The 23,726-nt window shown below is 53.2% G+C and overlaps 1 protein-coding gene across 4 annotated transcripts; it reads left to right on the plus strand.

The window, feature by feature from the left end:
• The first annotated feature begins 122 nt into the window (after positions 1-122).
• Positions 123-23,340, plus strand: BRD9 (bromodomain containing 9). Of its 4 annotated transcripts, XM_087868002.1 has the most exons (17): positions 123-303; positions 972-1,186; positions 1,501-1,633; positions 3,093-3,153; positions 3,581-3,725; positions 5,227-5,337; positions 5,982-6,157; positions 7,256-7,388; positions 8,944-9,019; positions 10,054-10,149; positions 11,029-11,161; positions 13,514-13,625; positions 16,477-16,590; positions 16,756-16,794; positions 19,785-19,884; positions 21,553-21,726; positions 22,597-23,340. In XM_087868002.1, the coding sequence occupies exons 1-17, from the start codon at positions 252-254 to the stop codon at positions 22,695-22,697; spliced, it is 1,971 nt and encodes a 656-aa protein (XP_087724128.1). In that variant the 5' UTR covers positions 123-251; the 3' UTR covers positions 22,698-23,340. The 4 variants fall into 4 exon arrangements, with proteins under 4 accessions (XP_087724128.1, XP_045663971.1, XP_045663972.1 ...); XM_045808015.2 differs by lacking the exon at positions 16,477-16,590 and having other exon boundaries at positions 124-303; XM_045808016.2 differs by lacking the exon at positions 16,477-16,590 and having other exon boundaries at positions 124-303; positions 6,042-6,157.
• The last annotated feature ends 386 nt before the right edge of the window (positions 23,341-23,726 follow it).

Below are 23,726 nucleotides of genomic sequence, written 5' to 3' on the forward strand. Positions count from 1 at the left end.
CACCCAGGCCACTTCGCCCGCCCGCCCGCGCTTGAAAGTGCCGCGCGCGGCGTGCCGCCCCTTGACCCGGAAGCGCTGGGCGCCGGCGGGGCGGGGCGCGCCGACTTCCGGCCGCGGCGCGCCTGCTTCCGGCGCGGCCCGGCGACCTCCGCGGGGCGAGGCGGGCGGCGAGCCAGGGCCGCGGGGGCGGCGGCCACGCTCCGGCCGGGCTCGCTGCTGCCCTCGGCCCCGCGCCCCGGCCCCGCGCCGCCATGGGCAAGAAGCACAAGAAGCACAAGACCGAGTGGCGCTCGTCCTACGAGGGTGAGGCGGCGGGCGCGCTTTGTGACGCCGGGCCGGCCGGCGGGCGGGAGTTCGCGGCGGGCGGGGTCCCGGGGGAGGGCCCCGGGCTCGCGGCTGAGCGTCTCAGGCACCAGGGTTCTGGGATCACTGCCTGGGGTCCCAGACGGGGGTCCAGGGCTCCCAGGCATCTGGTTATCCTCCTGTATCCGTAAGGAAGGGGCCGAGCATCTCTGTTGGCTTGTCTGGTCTTGGAGAGAATTGGTAACTGTCCTCCCGCCTCCTGCCTGTGGGTTCCTGCAGCAGCTTGCTCCCATGTGAGCGGACACCTGTTGCTGCTGCAGGACCAGAGGGGGTGAGCACCAGCCAGGAGCTTAGGGATGGGGCATCAGGCTCCTGGGTCCCCTTCCCACTTTGTTCCTTCCCCTGACAGAGTGAGGCAAACTGCTTTCCTCTATGCTTCCCTGAGCATAATGCAGCATGAAGGGGGGAGAACACCCAGCCGGTCTTTCCTTGCTGGTTCTGCCATCTCCCTGCCTGCTGCCTTAGCATGGCCAATCCCACCACCTCCTGGGGCCTGGGCGTTCTTCCGGTCACACATGCACATTGGGCCAGCCCTGCCACCCACCTGGGTAGTAGCGTGTGCCTCTACACACCCCAAGCACACAGTGAAGCCCGCTGTCTGTCTACAGATTACACAGACAAGCCGTTGGAGAAACCCCTGAAGCTGGTCCTCAAGGTTGGAGGAAGTGAAGTGACTGAGCTCTCGGGGTCTGGACACGACTCCAGTTACTATGATGACAGGTCAGACCACGAGCGCGAGCGGCACAAAGAAAAAAAGAAGAAGAAGAAGAAGAAATCGGAGAAGGAGAAGCACCTCGATGACGAAGAAAGAAGGAAAAGAAAGGTGAAACAGGGCTGCAGTTGGCATGTGGTGGCCCCAAGTCCCCTGGAGGGCAGGCTGCAAGTGCTGCAGGGCCTCAGGAAAGGGTTATTCTATTTGTAACAAAACACAGATCAGGAAGGTCCTTTGCTTTGTTTCTGGCTCTTCCTGCATCGTTTCTGGCCTGAGCCCTGGGGGTGGTCATTTAAGGTGGGAGTCTGAACTGAGAGACGCCTCTGGAGGGGGTTTTTTCTCTTAGCTTCGTGTTTCCCCTCAGTTACAGGAGATGTGTTTAAAACTGCTTGCGTTGCTCTCGCTGCCCTGACTCTGCCTCACAGGAAGAGAAGAAGCGGAAACGGGAAAAGGAACATGGCGACACGGAGGGAGAGACCGATGACTTTGATCCTGGGAAGAAGGTGGAGGTGGAGCCACCCCCTGATAGGCCTGTGCGAGCATGCCGGACGCAGCCAGGTGAGGGTAGCATTTTTAGAGGCTTTCCTGGAGCTTTCCAGCTTATCTCTGTGACATAGTGGTTGGCACTGGTGTGCCCTTCAGCCTCTCGGGAGGAGCACGGGAAGGGAATGTTGTTTTCTCAGCATGAAACGTAGCTGGGTCTGAGGTCTTACTGTCACTTTGGACTTCTAGAGCAGGGCTTGGTCAACTACTGTTCCTGTGTTCCGCTTTTTTTAAACCTGTGAGCTTATCATGGATAGGAGGTAACTAGTGCTTGAGTCGGTTACTGAGGCTGTCAGAAACAACAGGGACTATGCCTGCTTCACCAAAGGAAAGGTTCTGAAATGCTAGAGAGCCTTTGACCTGTGTGCAGTCACTTTCCTCAGGGTTTCACATAGACAGGAGGTACTAATGGGAGACAAGTTTTGTTTCAGGCATTTCTTTTCTTGAAATTTGGGTTTGACTGTTTATGATTTGGGAGAGAGGAGGGGGTATTGTATTGTAATCATCGTGGGGGGTGCTGTTTCCTGGCAGTCCCCGTCCCCTGTGCAGGACATTGCCATGGTGGACTTGGGGCTGCTAGGCAAGATGGGGCGCAGAGAAGGTCCGGCATGAAACAGCATTTCACTAGATGAACGTGTCTGGGGAGTTTGAACAGTTGCTGGTCCCCGTGAGCTTAGTCTGAAGGACTGCTTGCTTGAGGTCCCATGTGCAGTGCTTCCCTCCCGTGTGTCCGAAGAGCTGATGTTCGCACCTGCCCTGGTCACAGTCTCTATTGAGGACCCACTTGAGGTCTGCACTCCTGTTGTGCTTCAACCCTGGAACCAGCCATCTCCCCAGGGAGCCCTGGTGGACATTCAGAAACCCAGGGCTGGGTGCTGGGTGTGCTCTCAGTGGGTGGCACGAGAAAAGATCACATGTGTAGTCACAGCTGAGAGAGCAAAACCTATGTTGGCATCTGTTTGCATTCACCAGAATCCACGTTTCCATGCTGCGGGCCCCGAGGTGCAGTTAACAGAGCCCCCAAAGACCCCAGCGTGGTGTGTGTTTGTGCCCATTTCACAGATGAGGAACAGGGCATGACCAGGGGTTTAAGAGCCTCACGAGGATAATGGGTGAAGCTCCACCTGTGTCCAAAGCCTCTGTCCTCTTCTTTGTACCACGTCTGGAATGTACCGGGCCCGGTAGTGCCCAGGATGGTCCCAGACTGATGAGCGGTAGTTCCCTGTGTGCCAAGGGTGTGGGCGCTCTGAGGGGTTTTGGGGACTGGTGCTGTGATGGAAGTCCTTTCCCACCCAGCTGTGCTTCTTGGAGGCCAGGACTGGGCCTGGTTTATCCTTGTACTCAGTTCTTGCTGGGACCTAAGACACCGTGAAACAGGAAACAACTAAGTACGTACTGTGTAGTTGCAGCTCTCTGGTGACTGATACCAAAATCTCTCTACTCATCTTTATATTTTTATTTTTTGAATCGTCAGCTGAGAACGAGAGCACGCCTATTCAGCAACTGTTAGAGCACTTTCTCCGCCAGCTCCAGAGGTAAGCAGTTTCTCGGGAGCTTGAGCTTGGAAGCGTTCGGGGTGTCTTCCCTTGTGAGGTGTTCTTCCCCCACCTCCAGCACCTCGAAGCAGATGCTCGCCCAGTCTGGTGGGGGGGTGGGGGGTGGGCAGGCACATGCGGGAGCAGCACAGGGAGAGCTCCATCTGCTGAGTCGGTGCAGGCGGGTCAGGGCCTCCGTGATGCGCGTGTCATGGCCGAAGCCAGGATGGCAGTTTTGGGATTTTTAGTCATTAAAAATGCCTACCACAATTCTAAAGAGCATAGGGTTTTGTGTTTTTTTAATTTTTAAGATATTAACTTAAAATTTGGTGAGTTGTATTATATTTTTATTGTAAGGGATTTCGTATCATTTGGAAATCTAGATTTATTGTTTTCCCGGTTTAAATAAAGGTGTTTTTGTTTTCAGAAAAGATCCTCATGGATTTTTTGCTTTTCCTGTCACGGATGCAATTGCTCCTGGATACTCAATGATAATAAAACATCCCATGGATTTTGGCACAATGAAAGACAAGATTGTAGCCAATGAATACAAGTCAGTCACAGAGTTTAAGGTAAACTGGTTTCTGTTCCTGAAATCACTGCTGTGAGGCTCTGTGTTTGTGTCCAGTGAATACTCTGTCCACCTTAGCTTGTTTCCAGTTGCAAGTTTCCATGGGCATTTGAGTGTTTGGGCTGAGGTCGCCCAGACACAGCATCGGGGGAGTGGGTTGGCTGAAATGTCCTCTATGTTTTTGTCTGGAAGCCCGACCATATGTTGCAAGCCGTAGGAAAACACTGGGTCAAGCAGGAGTGTGTCGATTCGGTCTGGCTCCAGAACGGGTGTTTCTAGAAATTCAGTTTCCCTAATGTTTAGTTTTATTTTATAGTAACTGGGAATTTAATTTTTTTTTTGAATAATAAATTTTTACAACACCTGAGTACATAGCTGTTCAGTCTGTGTGTCGCTTTGAGGTAGAAATTGCATCTTGGCATTGAAACCCAGGGGGGATCAAAGTGAGTGCTTGACAGCTTTGGCGATCATGTCATTTAGGAAAGGGTATCAGGTTTCTTTCTTATTTTCTGTTAAATTTGGAAGGCTTGGCTTTTTTGCTTCAATTTGCTGGTGACGTGACAGAGGGTTTGCCAAGCTGCGGAAGCAGTGCCATGAGAAAGGGTATTGTGTGGGGCAGAGCTTTCCTCCGGAGGGTTGGGCGTTGACCCAGGGGCAGATGGCTAGTGGCAGCCCGCAAGTCCTCCACCTTTCTAACTCAGGCCCTGGTTTGCTCTGTTGCCCAGTGACCAACCTGGATGTGAGCAGCGTCCCCCCTTCCCCTACGCCCTCAAGACTGGTACCTTGGGGCTGGCGAAGGACTGGGGCTTCATGGCCTCAGGCCCAGCCGTGGGGACCTTGGCGTGGGGCCAGTGCTAGGGCTCGGAAAGGGACGGGATAGCTTGCACTGTGTTGCCTGGCTGGCTTTAGCGGTCCTTGTGCATCCTGATGGCTGACTCACCTGTGACAGGCGTGTGCCATATGTAATTCGGTTAGGGTGACAAAATATTGAAGTTTCCCATAGTTCACTTTTAATATAAGGTGTTCAGAAAGAGTCTCCTTGTTTTAGCGAACGTTTTTTTGATACTTAATTACCTATAGACAGAATTCTGAATTCTGTGGAAAACTGTCAGAGATAGAGGACACGAATGTGCCCGGGTCTCAGCTCATTCCTTGGCTTTAATTAAAAGAACCTGGCTGTCCATACTTGTTCCCATTTATATCCAAGATCCTCCCAAAGCAGGAGAGCTGGAGACGGAAGAGAGGGAGCTGCCATGCTCTTGTGACCTGCAAGTGTCTCAGGAGGAAGTTCAGGGCTTGCAGGCTTCTCAGTGTGTGCAGGGAAAGACCAGTGAACAATTAGGAACATTTTTCTGAAGATGTAAAAACTATTTGTTAAACTAAAGAGCCTAATCTAGTTGTTTTTGTTTCCCACTCACTCTTAGCCTCTTCACAGGAATCCAGTTTATGCAGACGTCGTGACGTTTCAAATTGGTTGGATACTTTTTTTTTTCCCTTTCCAGGCAGATTTTAAGCTGATGTGTGATAATGCCATGACCTACAACAGACCGGACACTGTGTACTACAAGTTAGCCAAGAAGATCCTTCACGCAGGCTTTAAGATGATGAGCAAAGTAAGAAGCCCTTTGGCCGCAAGGAGCCACAGAAACGAGAGTTCTCCTCTGTTTTTATGCCTAAACAGAACCTCACCCCCAGTGAATGACATGCTTCCATCCATCCGTCACTGGCCACGGTGTGGACCCCTCTGCTCTAGGGTAGACGTCCCAGGCCACCCTCTCCTCCAGGCACTGTCTCTGCTCCTGCTCATGATCCAGCTGTAACATCTCCTGTAGAGTTGGTGGAAAGTTCTGGATCTTTTGAGCTGAGCCTGGGCGTCTTGTCTCACTGGATGGCAGCCAGCCTGTGATTTGTTATATGTGGCTGCCCACTGAATCCAGACGGTTCATCTTGGCCGTCCAGAGTGGCTTCCCCAATCTGTCCCATGAGCTAGGTTGCATGCGTCATGTGTCTAGGACCAGTGCCTTGTGCCTGATCAGCCTGTAGGTGAGGTGCGGCCCCTGTGCCCTCTGGCCTGCCCTGCCCCCTCGGCCGGCTGCACCTTTGGTGCTGACTCCCACAAGCACCTCCCACGGTAGCGCCGTGGAGGTCAGCTGTTAGGACAGGTGAGGCTGTGGCCATCCCCATCCCACCCATCGTCATGGCATCCTGGCTGTGAGGCGGAGGTAAAGCCCTGCTGCTCTGTCCTTTTTGATTCTAGGAGCGGCTGTTAGCTTTGAAGCGCAGCATGTCGTTTATGCAGGACATGGATTTTTCTCAGCAGGCAGCTCTTCTGGGCAATGAAGATACAGCTGTCGAGGAGCCTGTCCCTGAGGTGGTACCTGTACAAGTAGAAACTGCCAAGAAATCCAAAAGGCCGAGTAGAGAAGTCATCAGGTAAAGGGAAGTGCATTTGCCTGGTGTGGGGGGCGCGGGGGAGGGAGCGAGCCTGTGCTGCTGCCGCCGGCATTAGAGTAGCTCGCAGCAGGGCTGCTTGTGCAGCCTGGTACCCAGGGGCCTGGCTCTGAGCTCTAGCCTCTGCCTGTTCCCAGGCAGCCAGCAGACAACCTGGCCCAGCTAGGACTTGTCCTGCAGGAGAGTCACTGTCACACTGATGGACATAAGGTGCCCAAGGTGGGTCAGCCCCTGCTGCCACACACGGGCTCTGTCCTGCGTGTGTACCGGAGCCCATCTGGCTACGGCTGTTCCCACAGGCGTGTCGTTTGTGAATAGTTGTTGGCCCTTTACTAGAGGTTCCCTCCCATGCAGGATGCATGCTGGTGGCCTGGCTTGGCTGTCCCTGACTCAGGGGACATAACTGTGCTGCGTTGGGTAGGCAGCACACATGGGAGTGGGGGCTTCTCTCTCATCATACCCCCTGAGCCCCCACCTCCTGCAGCCATACACCCCGGACCAGAGGGAGGGCCTTCCTGTAGGCTCAGAGTCCCCAGGCAGGGTTTGCTCTCATTGCTCCTTAGAAGTGGTCTACCTATTTGCTTCTGGAACCTTCCACAAGGAGAGGCCATCTCCCTTGGGTGCTATACCCAGCGATTCTTGACTGTTTAAAGAACTCCTTCACCTGGGGCTTGTGGCCACCTGCTGGAGGCTTGGGATGCCCCTGGGGCCTCATGGCCTTGTGTTTCTAGCTCACACTTGCTGCGGGTGTTTCAGCCCTCCACGGAGCTCTGCCCCTTCTACTAACGGTGCCTTGAGCGACACTGTAGGTTTATAAGCTCCTGTCAGGCTGTAAGGTTCCCATCAGGCGGCTCTTTGACTGACTGACACGTGAGAAATAGTTGGTGTCTGTTTGGGCTATCCTTACTCTCAGTGGACGTGTCTTGTGCTGCTGTGGTGACCGCTAAAAGGGAAGAGTTAAGGTGCGCTTTGTGCTACCAGCCCCTGGTGACCCGGAGTGTTCGGGACTGGCCCCGGGGGAGGTGGGAGCAGAGTGTGCCCTGGCCTTCCGGTGACTTGTGCGCTGTGCCTGCTTCGTAGCTGCATGTTTGAGCCAGAAGGAAATGCTTGCAGCCTGACCGACAGCACAGCGGAGGAGCACGTGCTGGCCTTGGTGGAGCACGCAGCCGACGAGGCTCGGGACAGGATCAACCGGCTCCTCCCAGGGGGCAAGGTAGCGTCAGCAGGGCTGGGCGGGGATGTGCCCAGTCGATACATAGGTCACCGCAGGGTCGTGTTGGCTCCTGTCAGCGCTTCCTCTCCCGGGTGGGAGGGGCCTCGAGGGGCACCTCGAAGGCAGGACCCTTGCAGAAGCAGTGTGTGGTGTGGACACCTGTGGACAGGCTTGCCCTTTGGTGGGGATATCGATCAGCATTGGTGGAGGCTGGGCCTGCCAGGCTTCTGTGCTGTAGCTGGAACCTTCTCCGGGTGTGCTCACGTCTCCATACACCTCTGCAATGCCCCAGGGGTTCCATGAGACCCAGGTGTGGCCCGTGGGAGCTGCCCCAGCAGCTGCTGGTCCTCAGGAAGAGGCCCCACCCTCATTTGAGCACCATTGCTGCTGTAAGAATAGACCAGCATGTCCAGTAGAAATAGTGAGGGTCCTGCATACAGTTTTAGTCCTGGTAGTCAGGGTAACAAGGACAGGTGAAATTAATTCTGGTACCTTTTACTTGACCTGGTATATCGTCTTATGTCAGCATGTACTCTGTATAAAAAAACATTAGAGCTTCATATCGTTTTTTCCGCTTGAAGGCTTTAAGATGCACGCTCAGTGGTATGTCAAGAATTTTGAATGATAACGTTTTAGGTATGTTGGGTTACGTAAGCTACATTGAGGTCAACGTCTTTGTACTTGCTTTAAACCTTACTGGTGGAAAGTTTGAAGTTCCCTGTGTAGCTCCGGTTGTGCTGCTGGACCCGCTGGTCTGCATGCCTGTAGTGCTCTAGCCCTGGGGTCTCCAGGGAGCCCTGGGCACTTGGTGGGGCCCTCTGTGGGTGGAGCTCGGAAAGACCCAGTGCTGACCTGTGTGAACGCGTCAGAAGCATGTGTCCACACCCAAACCCCCGTTGCTCCCGGCACTGTGTCCATCTCACTCTTCTCCCTTTCGGTTAGAATTCCACAGCGAGAATCCTGACTGCAGTTACTTGGTCAGTGGCAATGGATCGCCTGTCCCTGCCTCCCCTCCCCACCCTGCACTCAGGCTCCAGCATACAGGCCCGAAGGCCACCCTCCTCCCGTTCCCCACACTGACATGCGGGTGCCCCTCTTCTGAACCTTCCCGGCGGCCTTCAGAGGAGGAGTAGTTTTGCTCAGTGGTTAGTCTTTAAGTGGAAGTAAGTCCCTAGTGGTTTGGCGGTGGAGCCTTTAGGCCGTCTGCTGACATGGCACTTGGCGACCAGGGTCTTGTTCTGGCTCGTCTGGTTCAGGTTCTGATGTCCTGTAAGATGGTTGTCTCTGGGTAAAGCCTCCTGTTTCAGAAGCTCCTTTAGAAGGGTCACAAGGAGCTTGAGTTCTTCCAGAGCACACGGGTCTGATATTAAATTCGGGAAGGTATGAGAGGGGCCTCTGTAGCCTTTTCTGTGGGAAAGGCAAGAACCTCGTGGCCTTCTGGGATTCATCCCAGTTAGGTCATACTTGAAGGCCTTTATTTTGTTGGCGTTTCAGTAGAAACCCCAGCCGTAGGATGCCAGTTGGGGGGTGGACACTCAGGTGTGCTTTCTTGCAGATGGGTTACCTGAAGAAGAACGGGGACGGCAGCCTGCTCTACAGCGTGGTCAACACGGCTGAGCCAGACGCCGACGGTGCGTGGCCCCTTGCAGGGCTGGGCTTCTCCGAGGCCCACACACTGCTCTGTTAGTCTTTGCACTACCAAGGATTTTAAAACTTGATGACCTGTTTGAGATCAGCATTTCCCCTGCAGAGCATGGCCCCAGTGGTAAAGCGTGGAGAAGAGTCCCCGTCTGGTTTCATGCTCCTGTATATTCCCCTTTGACACGACGCGGGTGTGACAGATGGACAGAGGGCAGTTGTCCCATGGGGGCAGAGGTCCTGCTCAGACCTCTTCTGCCCCGTTGGTCCCTAGCACAGGCAGCAGGTCTAGAGCTGCACTCCCGTAGAGCTGTGGTTCTAGGAATGCTTGTGGCTTGACTTCTGGTACCATCACAGAGGATTTACTGATACTCAGTGAGGGCTCCCCTTGAGAAAGCGGAGTGCTCAAGACTCCCACTTGCAAAGCTCAAAAGAGGCCCAGACATGCGCTTTAGAAGAAATGCCCTGTTTGGTAATCCTATTAAGGAAGATCTTGAGAGAGACACAGACGCTGATTTGTTCACCTGTGCAGTCCTTTCTGGGGGTTCTCAGAAGCATTTATATACTCATCTATCTCTTTGAAAAGTGCCCTGAAGGCCTGTCCTTTGTAGAAAAGCAAAGCTCACTTGCACTTGTAATACATTCACTCACACACGAAGGAAAGTGAAATATTCTTCATTGTTCTCGCCCGCATGGGTGTGGGGCCGCTCCCACCGCCTGGGGCACCTGGCAGTATTCTTCATGTGGCCCTAGATAGGCAGGTTTGCTTAGTGTTCTCCGAGTGTGGACCCTGGCTGACTTCCGTGTCTGAAATGAGTGGTAACATCTTTGTAAGAGAACAGACGAGCTGATAACTCCTAGTTTAGGAGGAGAAAGGGAAGGTTTGAGAATTGTAGTGGCTTCTGTAAATTTGATTTTAGCTGGTCTTTGTAGAGAGCCCCCGTGCCCTCCCCCACGTGCCCACATGAGGCCCTGTGGGGGCTGGGAGCTCCCCGAGCTGCCTGCTCACAGCCTGGTCCCCTTGTAGAGGAGGAGACCCACCCCGTGGACCTGAGCTCGCTCTCCAGCAAGCTGCTCCCTGGCTTCACCACGCTGGGCTTCAAAGACGAGAGAAGGGGCAAAGGTGAGTGAGGTGGGTAGGTAGGGGCAGGGGGTCACAGCAGAGATGTGGACCCTGAGTCTTCCCCCAAGATCTTCCGGGCTCACCTGTTTTCAGTACGGTATCCACATGCTGGCTCTGAACCAGCAGTGAACCTCGGGTCATTTGAAGTGAGGGCAATAAACATCAGTGGGCAAGCTCTTGCTGTCTGTTCTTACCAGCAGGTGTGTCTGAGCTCCATGCTGACCCTGGGTGGGGTGCACGAAGGTGTCTAGGGAATGATGGTGGGCAGGGGTGAGCACAGTGGGGGAGGGAGAGAGGGGACTGGCGTGTTGGCTGTGCCTGTGCTTGTGTCTGAGAGACGTGTTTGGCCGGCTTGCTGGTTTTGGGTATGTCGGGGCGAGCAGCAGTTTTGTTCCCCGGGGACCTCTGGCAGTGTCTGGGGACTTTCTCTGGCCACACTGTGGAACTGCTGGCATCGAGCGGGGAAAGGCCTGGAGTGCCCCCTCCACCATTCCTCTCGAGCCCTGACCTCACGTGGAGGTGCCAGCAATGCCTCCTTCGGGACAGGGACCCTCTGAGTCCCTCCACTTCCCCTCAGCAGGAGCCTGTCTCTGCTCGCAGGCTCAGTCTGCAGCGCTGCCTGGGGTGGGACGGGAGCCTGGTGCTCACACCCCTGCAGAGCGCACACAAGGTGATACGAGGGTACCGAGGCAGTTCTGCTAGGGAGGCCCAGAAAGCTGGTACTGCTTCGGGGTGCTGAGTGGCAGCGGCACACAAGCAAGCGCGTGACACTGGGGGTTGGTGGGGGGCACAGCCTGCAGGATGCTGGAGCGCGTCTCGTCCCGGGTGGCACTGGCATGTGCGTCTGATGTCCTTGTGCTCTCCCTCTTGTGCTCTTAGTGACGTTTCTCTCCAGTGCCACCACTGCACTTTCAATGCACAACAATTCGGTGTTTGGCGACTTGAAATCGGACGAGACGGAGCTGCTCTACTCCGCCTACGGAGATGAGACGGGTGTGCAGTGCGCGCTGAGGTAAGCAGGGTTGGTGTAGCCACGCGCAGAAACGCGGACGGTTTCTTGCTGGCTCTGCGGTGGGAGCCGTTTCCCTAGTGCGTGGTGGGCGGCCTGTCTGTGCGCGTGTGGAGGAGATGGCCAGTGGCGGCGGGCCTACAGAGCAGACGTCTCCAAGTCACCTTCCGTAAACCACTGGTGTGCTGCAAGTCGGTCTCGTCGCGGTAACTGCGCTGGTCCTGTAGCAGGTGATGATCCGGGGTGTAGGTCAGAAAAGGACTTGTGTGCGCGTGACCTGTGGTGCGCATGTCGAGCTTGTTCCGCGATTTTATTGAGATGTGGCTTCACGGCTGTACTGGTCTGCCCGGGCCACCGAAACAGCAGCGCAGGCCGGTGGCTTAAGTGATAGGCATGTATCGTCTGGTGGTCGTGGAGGCTGTTAGTCTGAGATCCAGGCACAGGCAGCACTGTTTCTCCTGAGGCCTCTGCTTGGCGTGTAGACCATAGTCTCCCTGTGTCCTCACGTGGGCGTCCTTGTATGTGAGACTTCTCCTGATAGTGCTTCCTTAAAAACACCAATCAGAACGGGTCAGGGCCTCCCTTAAAGACTTCGTTCTAACTTAATCACCTCTTAAGGCTCTGTCTCCAAAAGCCGTCCAGGTTCTGAGGCCCTGGGGTCAGAGCTTCAACGTAAGGATTACGGGACACAGTCGAGTCCCTAGCAGTGGTTAAGATGTGCTTTTAAAATCATGCTGTGGTTTTTAGAACTGCTCTTGTGTGTATTTTTTTGCTTTGTGTGCCAAGTAGAAGTGGGTCACTCTTATAGAATTTTAGTATTTTTGCAGGAGGAAAGTAAAATTTTGCTAACCTCTGAGAAATGGATTTTTTCCGTATTAGACCTTTGTTTAATTCTAAACAGAATTCGGGGTATATTTTAAAAATGAACACTAAGAAATCAGTTATCATTATTACAGTGAGTACCTAACCAGGTTTTTGTGAGACCAAAGAAGTAGGAGTGGAAAACCAAGGGGGAGGTTTGTTGTGGGCGAGGGCAGTGTCACCAGTGGAGACACGCTCCTTTACCGCTCTGCCCTGTCACAGCCCTTCGGGGACAGCAGCCACCTTCAGCTCAGGTGGCATGGTGTTCCAGACAGCGGTGGCCTTGTCCAGCACCTGCTCCTGAAACACGTACACGCTCTGGGTGCCGCACGTCCGAAACCCCAGTGGCGAGGGCAGCACACGGAGGCGGGCAGACAGTGCTCCTTGCTGGCATCCCCACATCACCCCACCACATGCTCTGTTCCGAGGCACTTCCAGACCACGCCGGGAGTGTTCCGGCTCTCCCTTCACACCTCAGTTTGGTGGTTTCTCCTGACATGCACCTGGTGGGACTTGTGCGTTGTGGTTTCACTTCCGCACTGGCAGCCCTCCTCACTCTGTGGAAGGTCTGACATCTGGGAAGCCCTTCTGAGCCTTTGCCCAGGCTTTGATGCTAGGACTTCGGCTTTTGTTCTCTGCCTCCTTTTTAAATATTTTGGTTTTATTTATTTTTTATTTTTGAGCATTCACATGATCCAGAAATCAACATGACACTCTAGGGTGTGTGTGGAGAGACTTGCTCCCGTACCTGTTCCTCCCTCCCCATCGCAGAGCATCTCTCCTCAATCTACTTACGTGTTTAAATCCAAAAAAAAAAAAAGATAAAATTATGCTTCTCGTACAGAAGTTAGTGTAAGATATCTGGTTGACCTTTGAGCAGCGTGGCTTTCAATTGTGCGAGTCCACTTTATGCAGCTTTTTTCTTTTCGTTAAAAGTAGTACAGCGCTGTAAGCACGTTTTCTCTCTAATCATTTTCCCGGTAACGTGTTTTTCTTTAGCTTGCTTTATCGTGAGGATATGATGCGTAATACGTACAATGTACGAGATCTGTATTACTCAGTGTTTTGTGTTGTCATAGGGGCCTCCAGTCAACAGTAGACTATTAGTAGTTAAGTTTTGGGGGAATCAGAAGCTAATATGTAGATTTTCAGCTGCGGGGTTCAGCGCCCCTAATCCTGTGTTGTTTGAGGGTCAACTGAACACAGACTGTTATTCACTTCCCTTTTTTAAAAATAATTTTGTTTTGAGATGTTTTTAACCTTTCTGGGCCACGGACCACTTTGGAGAGCTGATGAAGACTCCTGACCCCCTCCTCAGAACTATGTCTAGGAGGTTTGCCACTCTCAGTAAGACCCTCTCTTGTAGGGGAACATCTGAGGAGGTGGGCTGACAGGGTGGGCTCCTGGGATCAGGACCACCGGTGCTGGTGAAAGAACCTGGAAGACTAGAGGACGCAGTGCCTGCTTGATCATGTTCTCCCACCACCCTTCCAGCCTGCAGGAGTTCGTGAAGGATGCTGGGAGCTACAGCAAGAAAATGGTGGACGACCTCCTGGACCAGATCACTGGTGGGGACCACTCACGAATGCTCTTCCAGCTGAGGCAGGTGGGTGCACCGTGCTGCCGCCCTTGCTGGGCACACACGTGCCCTTGGCCTCTGCCGTTGGTGCCGCTGCTGTAGGAAGAGCCCATCCGGACTGGTTCTTGCCAGCTGTTCTTCCCTAGTTCATTTTTTATTTTCATGTTTTTACTGTAAGTAGCTAGTTTTCTTTCAGAGGAACTTAAAAACAAAAAAAGTTGTCCCTATTGACCATAGTCACCATTTCTTGGCACTTTTTATAATTTTTTGTATACCCGAATTTCATTTGCTGTCCTTTTCCTTCGTCCTCAAGAACCTCCTTTGATACTTCTTCTGGTATAGACTTGCTGTCAGTGAATTTGCTCAGCTCTTTTTTTTTTTTGGTCTGAAAAACATTCCTATTTTACTTTTATTGTTGAAATTCATTTTTCCAGGGTCTGGAATTACAGGTGGTTGTTTTCCTGTCTACTTCAAAAGATGCCTGACTACATTGTTTCTGAAGTGTCTGTTGTCCTTTTCATCTGTATTTTCCACTTGTCACATGTCTCCTGGTAACATTCAGGATTGGCGAACTCAGGCCCCTAAGCTACGAATGTTCTTTTCCCTTTCTTAAGGGCTGTAAGAAAAGGAAAGAGGAGTGTGCTACAGACCTTACGTGCCCACAAAGCCTCGAGTAGCTGCTCTTTACTGAACGCTGCTCTAGATGCTTTTATTTTTTTTTTAAGATTTTATTTATTTATTTATTTATTTGACAGAGATAGAGACAGCCAGCGAGAGAGGGAACACAAGCAGGGGGAGTGGGAGAGGAAGAAGCAGGCCCATAGCGGAGGAGCCTGATGTGGGGCTCGATCCCATAACGCCGGGATCACGCCCTGAGCTGAAGGCAGACGCTTAACCGCTGTGCCACCCAGGCGCCCCCTCTAGATGCTTTTAAATTTGAACCCTGTGACTGATTTCCAGCGGCTCCTTGTTGTGTTCTTCATGTTTATTCCGCATAATATTTGTTGAGCCTCTTGGACCTATCAGTTTATAGTTTTCCTCAAATTTAGAAGATTTTCATCTGTATTTCTTCAAATACCATTTCTGCCCACACCCCACTTGCATCATTTTTCTACCTGCATGCTGTCAATGCTCTGCTCCCTTTTAGTCTTTTTCCCCCTCGTTTGCGTTTGGTTTCTGTGGCCATGGCTTCAGTTGAGTGACGTGGTTTATGCCTCGTCTCCATCAGGTGCTGTGTTCATCTAGCTGTTTCATTCTTTCTTGCATCTGCCCCCCTTTCACGTTACCTTCATGCTTTCCTATAAATCTTTGGACCTATTTCTGGTATTTATTACGGCTGCTTTCACAGTCCTTCTGTCGTCTATCTGTCTCTAATTCTTTCATCTCTGTCACTTCTGGATTTGCCTATTGGCAGATTTTTCTCTGCTTATAGGCCACAATTTGCTGGGTTTTTTTGCTTTATTGGATTCTAGGTGTCACATTGTTGAGTCTCTCTGTTGTCTAGACTGTGCTGATACGGCAGCCAGCAACCACAAGTGGCTGGTGGAAATTTTACTGTGGCTTATCTGAATTTAGATATGATGAAAATGTGAGCTGCAAACCAGAATTTTAGAGACTAGTACAAAAAATGAAATGTAAAAATATTTCATTGGTTTATTTGGATTATATGTTGAAATAAAAAATGTTTTCAGTACGTTAGATTAAGTAAAATATGTTACTGTTACTTGCGCATTAACATTAATTTTTGTTGGCTATTAGAAAATTAAAATTTGGTATATGCTGATGTTAGGTTACTGCTGGGCAAGGCTGGTCTGGATTTTACTGTGTTCCTTTAAGGAACATTGATGTTCATTTTGGCAGAGTCTTTGTGAGTCACCTGATTTCTTGGGGTTTGTTTTTAGACTTTGTTAGGGCGAGTCTAGGTGGCCTTTATGTTGGGCGAGTTTGGCCCGGATACTAAGGAATGGCCCTTCTGGGGCCTCCTCTGGTGGTCAAGTTTCAGTGAGGACTTTGCTCTGGCTGGGTGGAGTTCAGATGTGTCTCACCATGTGTGCCTGGCCCCACAGTGTCCCATCTGTGTGTGCACAGGTTAGTGTCAGCTGGGTTTGTCCCTCCCAGATTTGTGGAGCTCCTGTGAGGAGCTGTGTCCTCCCCTCCAGACTTTGCCCCGCCTAGCCAGTGAACTCTCACTTTTCAGCTTGGTGTGGCCACAGTGCTGCAGGTGCTGTTTTCTGTACTGTGGTCTGAAAGTTTACTCCGGGGCTGCACCTGGGCACAGAGTCTGAAGCTGTGTCTTTATGCTGTGTGGTGCTTAGAGCAGGACGTTAAAATAGTGGCGATATGTATTTTTCTACTTAAGTTTATAAAAATTGCAGTGCGGGTGAATTTCCAAAACGTTATCACAAACAGAAGAGCGCAGATGCAGAAATTTGGAAGCTGATTATTGTTTTTAGGTAGATGCACATAGCTAGGGTATTTTCAAGGTGACGCTCCTGCCAGATTGTAGGACGGTTAGGTTTAGGCTTGTGATTGCCACACGTGGTCACATGTGGCTGTGGATCCCCTACAGAATGTGGTCACGTGGTAGTGGCCCCAGGTGACTTTGGGCCCTGCTCAGGCCGTGGTCACACAGTAGGGGTGAAGTGTAAGCCTCTTATAGGCATTGTGCAGCCTGAGGAGAAGGGTACCTGGCCCCATAATCCAGGCCACCTGAGGGCTTTGGTGCCTCTTCATCTAACAGGGTAAACCGCCAGGCCTGGTATTTTTCCCGTATTGCCCCTGAGACACAGGGTACAACGTCGGACTTTGTGTTTTAAGCGTCTAGCGCTGCAGGAACAGGTTGGGTGCTCTCTCACTTCTCCATCTCCATCCCGTCCAGGATATTCCCAGGGCACTCAGCCCACTGGGGATCTTGGCTGGGGCTATGCAAATCGGGTCCTCCGTGGGACAAGTTGGCCATCTCGCTCCATCTCTGCCAGCACCGTGGAAGCAGGCAAGGCCCAAATTCGATTCACAATATGGTGTGAACATCATTAGGACAGCCCCAGCAATAGCGAATAAGCTGTTTTTAATTTAGACGTGTGTACGTGACGTGAATGAATTGTTCCATATAAAACTGTTGTGGAAAAATCGGCTTCTCACCTGTTTTGATTTGCAGAGGAGAAATGTTCCAGTGAAGCCACCAGACGAAGTGAAGGTGAGTTATACAGACTAGTAAGTAAAAACCGAATTATTAGTGTTCCTGTGGGGAATGATTGTGTTCAGCCTCTGAAATGGGATGGCTGAGATGAGGGGTGTGTGTTGTTTTATTGAGAAGCTGATTAAGTGGTAGTCTTCTCCGCCCTGATTTTTAATGACTCGGGAAAGGGATGGAAAACCACAGCGCTTCTCGTCCAGCCCACATGCAGCAGCAGCAGAGCAGTGGCCATGCTGGAGGCTCTGTCTTCACAGGTGTCTGGGAGGGCTGGGCCTGCTGGGGCCTGTAGAGCAAGGAGCAAGCTTAGTTTCTGGTGCGGTGGGTTCTTCCGGCCCTCCTGGCAGGTACTGTGTGCTGTCAGCCAGGTGCGTGTGTACTGCACACTTGTCAGTGAAGCCAGCTTGACAGATCTCAGGGCATCCCCAGCACCCAAAGCAGACCGCATTTGAGGAAACTTCATCATGGTCTGGCCTCGGTTTCCCCGTTTTTCCTGTCCCTTGGGGTAACTTGGAGCGTGCATGTTGACAACAAGCTTTGAACACAGCCCCTGTGTTGGAGCAGAGGCACCAGGCCTCTGGGCAGGCTGTGGGGGCCTGGGTCACAGGTGTTACCTGGCCTCAGTGGATGGAGGGCCCGCTCAGAGGAGGCGTGTCAGGTGCCCATCAGGTGGGGCTCATTGAGTGACAGAATGGAGAGGGTGGCATGGGTGTCTCCCCTGAGGAGGGGGTGTGTTCCTTGGTGTGGCCAGATTTGAGATGCAGGCAGGGCTTTGCTCAGGGTCTCTGGGTTATGCAGGTGTGCCATGGCAAGGAGCACAAGTCATACGTGGGGTCTGTGCTGTAGGCTGTCTTGAGCTGGGAGCCCAGCACTCAGCTCCCTCTGTCCTACCACCAGTGCCTCCACGCAGACAGCCCGGGGGCAGCCCAGGGAGCTTTCAGAAGGAGCCTCCTGTCACCTAGGCTGTCCCTTGTGCCGGGAGCAACACACCCCAGTTCCCCACCCTCCTCCTTAAGCCTGCGGTGGCATCCAGCTGTTGTGTGTCTTTCCTGTTGGCAGGCGGTGTGTTGCCTGGAGTTGGCATATGAGGAGGTGCCTGCCTCTGCCTCCTCTCACTTCCTTCCATTGGTGCTTGCACCCTTCACGACATCTGTGGCGGTGTGCTGCCATCACGACTTGGGGCTCCCAGACATCTTTGCAAATACAGCATTCATGTTTTTCTTTAGACTTAAATTTTTAACACACTCAGAGGCACAAAGTGTAACGATAGTGTGTTTTTTGACGCTACCTTGGAGTATAGATCTCCATACTTAACAAGTATGCAAAACCGGCTGATGGGAAGGTGGGCACCAGAGTAGTTTCCAGGACACTGCAGGGCAGCCACCAGGCACTCTAGCCTCTGGGATGCTTCTTGGGGTATGTAGGGGGACTGTGGCTCTGTGTGGTTTCTAGGGAAATAAGTTAGCAGCAAACCAGCTTTTTTCAAATTGTTTTTACAAGTTCCAAGTTGCCTCATGTTTTAGGGTCATCAGGTAAACCTATAATAACCTTGAAAGCCACAGCTGTGGGATGATTGTCCCAGCCACGTAAGGAACGAGGGCCTTGTGCTGGGCCCTGGGCAGGATAACAAACAGCGCCAAGCCTCAGTCTGTGGTTGCAGAGCGGGATGCTAATGGTGGAGTGGTTGTAGGACTATGTCAGCACTCACCCCTGGTGTCTGGCTACCACCGTACTCTACACGTGAGTTCAGCCTGGTATTGTTGGGAACCCAAAGTCATCACTGTAACACTTCCTCTTGACGGAAGTTATTTAACAGAGCATACACAAGTGGCTCTTATGAAAGTCAGGTGAAAGAAGCTAATTCTCAGGTCACCCAGACAAGACAGCCCAATAGAAGGGGGTTCACACCAGATGAGACAGCCCAGTGGGAGCGGGCTCACACCCAGGCCCAGACAGTCTCATGGGACAGCCCAGTGGGAGAGATCTCACACCCAGAGAAGGCAGTCTGACAGGAGAGGGCTCACAGGCTTGGTGCCCCCTTGCTCAGTAGCAAGAGCTTCAGCTCCCCCTTTTCCAGGTCCCTGTGAGTCACTGGGTGGAGGTGGATGCCTGTCCCTGCTGTCCAGTCTGCTGGGGACCCTGTGTGAGTCTTCAAGCTCCAGGGAGGGCAGAGGATGGAGTGGGGGCATGTGAGATGCCTCTGCGCAAGCCAGGCCCACTGATTGTCTGCATCTGCTGAACTTCTTGTTTTTTAACTATCTGGTGAAGAAACTGCCCTTCCAGGGCGTGTGTCAGGGAGTGCACTGTTACTGGACAGTAACTTTCCATCAGTGACTTAGGATCCAGCACCAAGGTGAGAGTGTGACTTGGCAGAATTTGGGGGCCTTGGGGTCTTAGGTAGTATATCTCCCTTAAAATACCAGAGATGATCTCTTTATGTTGATTTTAAAAATAACCATACTCTAGCTGTTACATCCTAGTATCTTTGAGCAACGAACAGGCATAGAAGGTTTGTGTGTGGTGGGGAGTATGTCTCAGACAGCACAGCATTGTTTCTGTAATGACGCAGAGCAGGAAATTGATACAGGAGAGGGTCAGGAGGGCTTGGGGCAGCCACAAAAGGAGAGAGAACATGCTGGCTTGGAGTCTGCCACGCTGTTAAGTGTGGTCCCAGAGAAGTAGCCGTGAGCCTTTCAGATCCTGTGTGTCTGCCTGTTGCAGGGACCTGTCCCGCATTCCCTCAGCACCTGTTCATCCCCGAGAGCCAGCAGTGGCACCCACTCCTGAGCTCACTCCCCATGCTCGTGGGTTGCAGTGTGGACTGGACATAGTGTGGTCTTGCCTGCTCCCCGGGATGGACGTGGCAGAACAGGCCTGTCCCACCTGTGGGTGCAGGGTCCTGATGCTCCAGTCACTCCGTGAGTTCAGTAGCTGGTGTTAACTGCCCACTCAGTGACATCTCTTTCTGATTGGTCTCTACCTATCTCCTGCAGGCTGGGGACTCGCTGGGCGACGGAAGCTCCGTCCTGGACTTCATGTCAATGAAGTCCTACTCTGATGCCTCTCTGGACATCTCCATGCTCGGCTCTCTGGGTAGGTTGTGCTGGGCATGCTCACATCGTCAGGCTCCGCTGGAAGAAGTGGACCCTGTGCTCTTGTTCCTGGTGCTGCATTAGTCTGCTGGGCGGTTCCCAGGGGCCCGGGGCTGGTGCATTGAGGGCAGTCCTTGCTTCCAGGAGTCTGGCGGCCGTCCTTGGGACCCCCTCCCAGATGGCCCCAAGGCGGCGTTGCCCCATTTCCTTTCTAGTGTCAGGCTGCATGTGAAGGATAACCAAGGTCCCTCAGCGTGGTGGTTCAGGAATGGGCTGCCTGCCTCGGCCTGCTGTTAGTGCATTTGTGTGTGCACGTGCATCCACGTGGCCTCCACCACGCAAGACGTGTTCTGTGCTCTGCACGGCACTCGGGCTTTCAGTCTCCTTGGCCACCCTGATGACCAGGGGTTCTCGTGGTGCTCCTTCTCCTTGCCTTTACTTTGGACACACCTGAGCTTAACTGCAGGGTTTCTCACCTGAGAGTAATCTCCCCCCCAACTCTCCCCCGCCGCCCCCCCCCGCCATTGTCTGTGGCAGTGTCTGGAGATGTCTTTGGCTGTCACACTTGGGGTATAGTGCTTTGTGGCATTGAGGGGTGGAGGCCAGATATACTGCTAACATTCTGAAGCACTGGAGCAGCCCCTCAAGAACAACCCAACCCTGGGGGTCACCATTGTCAAAGTTGACAAACGCTGCCTACGTCAGAAGTGGCTTTCTCAGACCTGCAGAGAGCGTGAGGCCAGGGCTTGCTTTGTCACCCAGCCCAGCAGCTCTGCCTTTGGTTGGAGCGTTTTTAGATTGTTTGTATTCAGTGCAGTAACCCTCTGCAGCTCAGGTCTCATGTCTTGCCACTGGTTATTTTCCCAGTTATTTGGGGTTCCCCACGCCTACTGCCAGGTTTGATGGTTCCCTAGGGAGTGCACGGTCGCTGATGTGACTCCAGTCTTGTTCATGCCCTTCCTCCCATGTTTGGTGGGGCCGTTTCCCTACCCTCCGCCTGCCCGGTAGAGGTTCATCGGTCCTCGGGTGCTGTGTTGGGTCGCATGCCTTGGAGGTGTGCTGGGTCTTGTCTGACAGGCCATCAGTGACTTGTAGCCATCGGACCCTGTCCATGTTTTGCTTTGAGATGTTCTTAGGGTGGCTCCAAGCCACATTTAGTTTAGGGGGGACGTCCCACCATTGGGCCACACCCTTCTGCAGACTTGGGCCACGGGTTATGGCAGACGTGTGTGAACTCCCTGGCAGGGTTCTGTCCTCCCATGCACACACAGGTCCTTCTCGGCCCAGACCTGGGAGCTTTCCAGGCAGCCCATCTTCACCAGCTCTCAGCCCGCCCACTGTCCGGGGCACCCCCTGGCTCTGGCCTGTGCCCTGTCCTGGTGTCTGCAAGCCTCCGTAGCACACACCGTCCCGCTTCCTACTTGTTTACACTGGGGGGGTAGGGGGGCAACAACTCTGTGTGTGAAATGGCTCAGATTTGACATGGCACCTGGATTCTTGCCCACTCAGGCGGTCTTGCCCTGCCCTCCAGGCTTACTTGGGCTCCCCCAGCTTTGCGCGTGTCACCTCTCATCCTGAGCATGCATAGAAGTGAGGGAGAGATCGTGCCGGCATGCAGTGCTGGCCCAGGCAGCTGGATGCCTGACGCCCACTCGCCCTGTTTGCACAGGGAAGGTGAAGAAGGAGCTGGATGCTGACGACAGCCACCTGAACTTGGACGAGACAGCGAAGCTCCTGCAGGATCTGCACGAGGCACAGGCGGAGCGCGGAGGCTCCCGGCCATCCTCCAACCTCAGCTCCCTCTCCAACACCTCCCCTTCCGACAGGGACCAGCACCACCTGGGTAAGATGGCCCCGGTGCCCAGCATCTGTCTTACTGTGCTGGTGCTGGGCGGCATCTGGGAAAAGGGCAGGAGGGCTGGCGATCCTGGCACATTGGAGCTAGTGTGGGCTGCGTGTTCAGCCCCCAGGACTCTGCAGGCCCTGCTCCCTCTCCAGGATGCCCCCAACCCCCTGGGTTCCAAAATAACCTCTCCCTCATCAGGCGGCTGCATGGGAGTTAAGTGTTTAAGTGAAATTTACTCAGCGTTAGGCATTGTGGGTCTTGGCCATACGATGCTGGCCATCCCCGTGTCAGGAGGAGCCCCAGGTGGCCACATCCCAAGGCTCTTGGATGGGGCAGAACGAGGCCCCAGATGCTGATAGGTGTGTTGAATTCAACTCTGGGGATGTTTGTTTCTTCCTGCTATTGGCGTTTTTAGTCTTAAAACAGGGTGTTGAGAAGTGCTTTGTTCTTCCAGGACCCTGATTTGGGGAGAGCAGGTGACCTTCCTTGGCCTGGGGCCTTCTGTCTGTAATGAGTGACAGGGTGGGTAGGTGCGTGGACCTCAACAAGATCTTGGCAGTCCCAGGAAGGGAACCAGATGTTGCTCCCTGGCTTCTTGAATTTGCTCAGTGAGCTCCCCATGCTGCTGTTATAATTTTTCGATCAAGCACGGACTGCAGAACACTCCGGACATTGGGTGGTTAGGGGGCACTTATCAGCTATAGACGTTTGAGTCACAGCTCAGGGAGGTGAGGGGGTGTCCCGGACCCTGGGAGAACGAGGGTCTGTGGCTGACCGCAGTCACAAGGACACGTTTCCAGCCGGGTCTGAAGCACAGCGTGTGTGCAAACGTGTCGTGTGAACGCCCCGTCTTTCCCACACTTGCAGGAAGTCCTTCTCGCCTCAGTGTTGGGGAGCAGCCAGAGGTGACCCATGACCCATATGAATTCCTTCAGTCTCCAGAACCTGCAGCTTCTACGAAGAGCTAGCCTTGTACATAGTCTTCCGTTATTTTTAAGTTTTTTTTATTTGCATGTACAGAGTTTTTGTCTTAAGACAAAGACTTTCATTTTGTCCCCTTTGGCAAGCGGAAAGCAGCCCCGGGGAGGTGGTGAGTTGTCTCTGATATCATGTTGGCTGTGCACAGATCCAGTGTTTCTCTGCATGGCCCGCGAATCCTAAATAGTGGAGATCACACAGAAAGGTGTGTGGCCAGATGGGGTGGAGCCCGTGTGTGTCTGAGCTTTGAGCCGTCTGTAAAGCCCATCCGCACAGCAGGCCTGGACACACCATTCTGCCCAGCACCCTTCCTGAGAGCCGCCCTGGGAAGCAGACATGCCCATGTCAGGGTTCCCGCGTGTTCTCTGTCCTGCCTGCCCCCCACACTCCTGCGTCTCTGTGGGAGTCATGGAGGGCCGTACCCTCCTGGCCTGGGACAGGCTCCGTGCTCCTCGTTCCTGTGCTGGGCAAAGCCTGCCTTCTGCTGGAAGACCACACTGCCTCCCGGCCATGGCCACGTGCTGTGTCCGTACACCTTTTTATTCTGGATGTGTTTACTGGATGCCTGTTTACATTTGCAAAACATAGAGATCTCAATAAAATACACAGAGTGATTGTGTATAATTATTAGTAGCGCCATAAGTATCCGCTTCTGAGTGACTTTTTAGTGAAAAGCTTTGTCACGAGAGGTCGACAGCATCCGTTTGTGAGGCTCACCGTCTCCCCTCTCCTCTGCGTCTGGCCCAGGTCTCCCCCTGCAACGACATCCGAATTTACCCACCCGGCACAACCTCTGCTTGTTTCCTTTTTTGAAAACAGAATTGGGGGCTCTGTTGTGTCCTGGGGCGGAGGCAGTCCTGGGAGAGAGGGTGTGTGTGCTTGAAGCAGTGGGCAGCGCGACATGCCCCAGCCCACGAGCGCCACTGCGTGTCGGGTGAGCAGAGCCCCTCGTGGACAGTCAGTAAAAGGGAGCAAAACATTGCGTAAGCAAGGCGTCAGGGAGCAGCTGTGGCAGAGTG

The sequence above is a fragment of the Ursus americanus genome, chromosome 15, assembly GCF_024610735.1.
Source record: "Ursus americanus isolate L20-20 chromosome 15, mUrsAme1.1.p, whole genome shotgun sequence".
NCBI classification, from domain to species: domain Eukaryota; kingdom Metazoa; phylum Chordata; class Mammalia; order Carnivora; family Ursidae; genus Ursus; species Ursus americanus.

Coding starts and splice junctions, on each gene's coding strand:
- BRD9 (XM_087868002.1), top strand. CDS start 252: ATGGGCAAGAAGCACAAGAAGCACAAGACCGAGTGGCGCTCGTCCTAC. Junction 5,338..5,981: donor GCTTTAAGATGATGAGCAAA/GTAAGAAGCCCT, acceptor TTTTGATTCTAG/GAGCGGCTGTTAGCTTTGAA. Junction 10,150..11,028: donor AGACGAGAGAAGGGGCAAAG/GTGAGTGAGGTG, acceptor TTGTGCTCTTAG/TGACGTTTCTCTCCAGTGCC.